The 7110-nt window shown below is 29.1% G+C and overlaps 1 protein-coding gene across 1 annotated transcript; it reads left to right on the forward strand.

Annotated features, from left to right (window-relative positions):
• Nucleotides 1-289: 289 nt before the first annotated feature.
• LOC136973226 (protein toll-like) lies at nt 290-6879 on the forward strand. The gene is given in 3 exon segments (XM_067267930.1): nt 290-400; nt 3393-4335; nt 4338-6879. Coding segments are annotated over 2 exon segments (2580 nt in total). The 5' UTR covers nt 290-400; nt 3393-4077; the 3' UTR covers nt 6660-6879.
• Nucleotides 6880-7110: the final 231 nt, after the last annotated feature.

Raw genomic sequence — 7110 nt, forward strand, 5'->3', positions numbered from 1 at the left:
CAGAATTCAGGATAAATTTCAAACGACTGATGAGAATGTTGGCATAATGGACCCCATTGACATTAGGATTTCTTTCAATTTTCACTTATCTTTTGCTCTTTTATTTATTTGGGTCAATTAAAAGATGAGACAATTTATATGATAAACAACTGAATTAGTTATTTACTATTTCACGGAACCGGAGATAATGGGAAAAATGATTTTTTTTTATAGGAAATCCTTTTTTAAACTAATGTAAACGCACTTTTCCCGGAAGTTTCTAACGGATGTTGCATTTCAGGGTAATTCCCACAACTTCGTAAATCCAAACTTCCTTCAAAATCTCGCGTCCAATTTCTGTTTGGATGCTGGAGGAAGCCATTTTAACATCTGCTTGAGGAAGATCTTGTTTTACAAAAAGGTAAATTTTCATAAATAACTATAAACCAGTAAAAAAAACAGTTATTCGGGAATGTTTGGGTTTCTTAGCAAGAGAATTACTCTGTATTTTGAAGACAGTCTTCATAAAGTAAACCATTTTTTATTTAAAATTTAATGAAGACAAATTCTTAATCTTGTGCACGTCGCTTCAATTTCTACGTTTAAAGTTCAAAATTTAAATGCATTTATTTCGTAAATAAAATCGATTTTGTTTATTTTTATGATTTAATAAAAATATATGTCCTACGAGATAATTTTTGTAAATTCTACGCATTTGATTTAAATATACAGTTGAACCTGTCTATCTTAAATACGTTTCATCTGGAAATTCTCTGTATCTTAAAATTTATTTTTCCCCCTGAATTTTCAGTCGAAATCCGATATATTTTCCTCGTTTATCTCAAATAATTTTCACCCATCTAAAATTATGGACTGAGGTGTCAATTACAAATTCAAAGCTCCGCGACTACATTTTTTATAGCATAAATTGTACTTGAAAAACATCTCTTTCGATACAATTGGCCTATATAGTTGCAAATTTCTCGAATTGGCTACGAATTTGGCTTGCATCTTATTGGTTGAAGAAAGTCAGGCATCCCTAACTTTTTCTGTTAAGGTATGTCAAAAAGGTTTTACTTATACCTAATACAGGTGTGTACTGCACTTACTATTTTATTTATAAAATACTATACCTACAATCAAAACCTATTACTATTCACTGTATAGGAACATCTATATCTGAAAACCTATCTCAAATTTTTTCCCTGGTGAGATTCGAGATAGACAGATTCAGTTGTATATAGTTTTTCATGGTTATTCATTTAATTTCTATCGTCGAACCATATTTTTTAAACCATGCCATTATATATTTTAATTATAAAAATTTATATAGGCCCATTCTTTAAATTTTTTTTATACTCATACCGAAAACGAATTTTTTATTTTTTATTTACAAACAGGAAAATAACTTTGCCAAACACTTTTAATGTATACAAAAATAAAAATGTTTTTAAAAAAAGAATTAAACAAATCCGGTACAAACTTCCATTTTGATCACAATTTATTTATTTATTTATTTAACAGAGGATCGATCACATTTAATTGAATTTTTATCAATTTCATCCGTAGATGTTGGGCGCATTAGTAAAGCGGCTTGAATACAGCTGGATAAGCAAGCTAATGACATTCTTCATTTTAAATGAAACGTTGTTTATCCAGCTGTATTAAAGCCTCTTTACAAGGAAATACAAGTTTGTTGCTTTACATATGTGTTATACAGAGATGCCACATTTCTGCAACTGGATTAAACCTCGATGATTCGCTCTTTATAAAATGAAATGGTTTGGATGATCGCATTATCAAATCAAACCAAGATTCGTCAAAATCGATGAAGAACATGGGTGTGGTATTCCTTTTAAGAGAACTTTTCCACCCATTGCGACGTCGGCCAGGCCGACAATGAAATGACTGGCAAAGACGGCCTACATAAAGACAAATATGATAAAGTATAGAGCTTCAAAACTTGGTAGCATATTATTTTAGTAGTTAAATCATCAAACTAGTACTGTTGGAAAATAATAATTGTATTGGTATCTGTTATATCCACAGAACGATCTATTTTAAACTCAAAATTGGCCCAGTGGTTCCATTCCCTGAACACTGGGAGTTCGGTCGTGGGTCGTGCCTCGCCAGGACGGGCTGGCCAAGTGGAGTTTTCCGGGTTTTCTCCAAGTCTGTAACGCCTGAATAAAGGTCAGTTACCCTCAAAAAAATCACCCGGAAGGCATCGCCCAAGTGTTGCGTTGCCGTAACTTAACTAAAGAAACAAAGTTAAAATTGATCAAGAAGTACCGCCAATCAACGATGTGCCAAGAGAGACTTTCGATCTTGTCCATTGAGAGAGATAATGCTGCACAACTAGACTATTCCTCTAATTGATTAATTCAGTACTGCTAAAAGCAGCTACAGCAGTTTTGTGGAATCTCCATTTCTATTAGTGATAGGTGTACTGTACAAACTGCTATAATTAATTGAACACTCAAATCAAACTTTATAATTTCTGTGAAATTAAATAATGAATTTAAATTAATAATGTAATTATATATGTGATAATGTATCATTGTTACTTCTTATTTGATAGTTATTGAATTTAAAATATATTGATACTGTCTATCCCTTCTAATCTTGGCCCGCTTTCATATGGAACGTATCAAAAGATATTTTTATTCATGTTTATGTAGAAATTTATACTTATCCTTGTTTACACTCAAGAACCAAAGAACATTTTTATGATGCATTCTGTGCAAAATAAAAAAATTAACTATTCAGTTGAGACTAGGCTAACAATATAAAATTATTATGGAAAGTAAATTCCAAAAAACAGGACATTGCCAATGAGTTTCAATAACATTAATTTCTTAAATTATTATTTTATTTCAATCTTTTATTATAAAAAGACATTAATTATTGCTTCTCCAGTTAAATTTTGGCAGAAATTCTTTCACATTTTGTAAAATACAGAAAATACCTGTCCTTGTTTTCCATACCCAATAGTAACTCTAGAAGGGATGGCCAGGGCAGTAAAGGAATCAACCTTGCTGCCCTTAGGAATCTGAATGTAAGTCTGGATCAAAAATCTCAGGAAGTTTTCATAAGTAGTCTGTCCTAGAAATGTTAAGCCCAATCTCTCAACCACCTTCATTGTATGCCTGACTTGATGGGTTTGATTAAAAAAAGCCATTTTACTGCCTTCAGGGTAGAAAGTCAAAATAAAAAGACAAGAACTATTCAATTCTAATTGAGAAGTTAATTTATTTTAATGACAAACATATACAGAAATACATTATGTCATTGTTTGTTGTTTGTTTCTGTTTTTATTATTTATTATATTATTTATATTGTCTTAAATGTAAATGTAATAACAGTTTACAATCTTTAATACATAATAAAATAATATAGAAAACTTGTTGCAGGTTAAAAAAAAATGAAATTCTCTTTGTTGATATTTTTACTTTCTACACTTCTACAATATGTTCAAGAGTGCAAATTTATAAATCTTGGTAAAAATTGCAAACTATTTTTAAAACTTTAATATAATGATGAAAATAATGCAAGGCCTTGACAAAATGCCAGTATTATTTTAGCTTATTTTTTTGCAAAGGGGATTCCAGAAGACACTGTGATACACAGTGATGTGCATTGTCTAGATATTGCAGACAGAAATATATACCAAACAAAATTAGAATCTAATATTATCAAAGTGCAGTATACTTTGTGGTGTAACTTTTATCATAAAGAATGGATTTTTCATTTGTTTAAAAATAATACATCATCATTTGATGTGCAATGTGTGAAAGATACAAGACTGTCAGAAGATGCTAGAATAATTAATCACTCTAATAACTGTTTTCTGCAAATTTTAGAGAATGTGTTTCAGTTTTTTCAACAAAAAATTAATTACAAAGCATCCATAATTAATTCAATAACAGTTTACTGTGATTTGATTCATGTATTACAGATTTCACCATCATTAAAAAATATTAAGACTTTAAATTTATCAGAAAATAAAATCTCTGAAATTACATGTGAAGCATTTGTTTTTTTCTAAATTTGACTCATCTATATTTAGGAAAAAATGCAGTTCATAAAATTTGCAATATGTCTTTGCATAAATTAGTTCAATTACAAGAAATAGATCTATCTTTTAATGTATTAGAATTCATTCCAGAACAATTATTTCAAAATAATAGTCTGATACGCAGCATTAATTTAAGTTACAATCTCATCAAAGAACTTTCTCCTTCTTTGTTGTTTTTTGCTTCCAATTTACAAGTGATAGATCTTAGTCATAATCATTTATCATTTATAAGTAAAAAGAGTTCTTTTCCAGGATCCCACAAGAGAAAACAATTAATTTAAGTTTTAATCAACTAAGATTTTTGGATGAGAATTTGTTTTCTAACAATCATCATTTAACTGTAATAAAGTTAAACAATAATTATCTGAACAAATTTGAGTTTAAGATGATTTCTGATCCACCTGAAATAACAATAGAAGAATTGTTTAAAGTCATTCCCTTGAAGAAAAGTGAGCAAGTCAATAGTATACTTAAAAATTACATTGAGTATAAAAATGTAACAAACTATAACAACCTAACAATAAAAAGTACAAGACTGACTCATATTGATGTAAGTCATAACAATATTAAACATATTTCACAAGATATATACGATTCGTCCATCCTTTTGGAATATTTTGATGCCAGCGAAAACCAAGGCTTGAAGGAGCTGAAAAGCTCACACCTGTTTCTTTTCTTGAAAGAATTTCATGTTTCAAAATGTGAAATTTTTCATATAGATGAGAGTTTTTTTAAAAAATCTAATAATTCCTCACATATTACTACTATAAATTTTGGATGGAATCAACTGACTATTATTCATGTAGGAACCTTTTCAAAATTAGTTTATTTGAAAAAACTATTGCTGAACAATAATAAACTGACATTTATCAATGCTAAAACATTTTTAAATTTAAACGAATTAAGACATCTAGATTTATCTTATAATCATCTAAAAAGCTTTCCGTTAAATATTTTAGCATTGAAATCTCTTCAGATTCTGAATCTTAGAGGAAATAAAATTGAAGATTTTGAAAATCCAGAACTTGTCCAGTTTCCACTGGAAAGTGCATTAGAACTATTGGATCTTTCCAGAAATTGTTTGACAAAGAAGAAACTTCTTAAAGGCAAACTTACTTTTGATAAGTTTCCAAACTTGAAATTTGTCAATCTTCAATATAATGCCCTTCAAGTGATACCTGAATTACCAATAAACAGGACAAATTTTACAATTCTTCTGGGATATAATGCTATAAAAAATGTCAATTTGCACAGAGAAAGGGATTTTAAGCAAAATCTCCATTTTATTTATAATTTTCAAATTGATTTATGTCCTAATCCAATTGAATTGATCTGCATAAATACCTGCATTCCTGCATCTAACATTGACAAGAACTTCAGTAACATAAAGATATCCTGCAAGAAAACTTATAATGTCATGTCCTGTCCATTTGTCAAGAAATGTTCTGATAAATTTTACAGAAAAGCATTATTTCTGGAAAAGTCAAGTCCTAAGCTATACACTTTCAAATGCCCAATAACTAAAGACTGTCCTTCTGCTTGCACTTGTTTTATAAAACTAATTCAGCAAAAAACAATAGTGAATTGTAGTCATACAGGTTTGACATCCCTTCCTACAACAGTTCCAGGAAACACCAGTATATTATATTTCAGAAATAATTTGTTAAAAGATCTTAAATCATTTTTCACTTACAACTGGACCAATCTGAAAGAATTATATTTAGAAAACAACAAGATAAGTTCTCTAGACAAATGGCAACCATCTGACAACTTGTCCAAAGTCTTTTTAAACAATAACAAGTTAACAAGATTCAATATCCGTTTCAATAAGAATTCATCGCTAGAAGTGAAACTAGGTGGAAACCCGTGGATCTGTGACTGTTCTACTTTATCTTTTAAATCAATGCTACAGTCATCAAACTTTGATGTGAAAGACATTCTTTGCCAATCTTCAGGGAAGCCCATTGTCAATACTCCAGACATTCATCTTTGCCATCCATTAATATCTAGTTACAGCTTTATTGGTTTAGCTATGGGAGCTTGCACTTTATGCATTATATTTTTCATATGCATTATGTTTATTTATAATAAGAAAGAAATGCTTATGATCTACACTTTCACTCATTTTCCAAAAGTATACTCTCTAATTTGGACTGAAGAAAACGAAGAGGAACATAAACAATTTGATGCATTTCTGTGCTACTGTTCCTCAGATAGGGATGTAATGCTGAAATTGAGTGAAGAACTGGAAGAGAAAGAACCAAGATTTACTCTGTGTATTCATGAGCGAGATTGGTTGGCAGGATATGAAATCTTATTTAACATTACTAATTCAGTGTCCAATAGTAGAAGAATAATTATCATAGTATCTGAAGACTTTTTACAAAGTATATGGTTTCCGGTGGAATTTAATCAGGCTTACTATCAAATGCTAGAGGATAAGGTGAATCGAATTATTCTGATTATTAAAGATAATCTTCCACCAACAGAAGATTTAGACAGAAAATTGCAGATGTTACTAAAAAGAAAGACCTATTTGATTTGGAATGAAAGATGGTTTTGGGAAAAACTAAGACATGCTCTTCCACATAAGTCTATCTAATTCAATATTAAAACAAAGGTTATTTTAAAGAAAAATATTAAAATATTCTTAGATAAATGAATAGAATTTTATTAACAAATATAAACTTGTCCTATTCTTATCTATTATTTATATGAAAAGCCAGTTTGTGTTTATAAGAAAATTGAATATTTGATGTTCTAACTGTAAAAAAAGCATAAGTAAAATTTACAAATAAAGTAACTGAAATATAATAACTTTTATCAAGAAAATAAATTGTAATTCTTGATTTATGCACTACACAGAAATTTAATCAACATTTTTTGAAGTTTGAATGCTAAATTTAGCCTATTTTAAAAATTCAAATTTCTAGTAAAGATGAATATTCAATTCAATTTTATATCAATATATTTTTCAAAGTGCTAAAAACAAAAATATTAACTCAAGAATAACATCCATAGAAAATATTTTAAAAATTTATAGTATTATTATT

The sequence above is a fragment of the Centruroides vittatus genome, unplaced genomic scaffold, assembly GCF_030686945.1.
Source record: "Centruroides vittatus isolate TY-2023 unplaced genomic scaffold, ASM3068694v2 contig_3119, whole genome shotgun sequence".
NCBI classification, from domain to species: Eukaryota; Metazoa; Arthropoda; class Arachnida; order Scorpiones; family Buthidae; genus Centruroides; species Centruroides vittatus.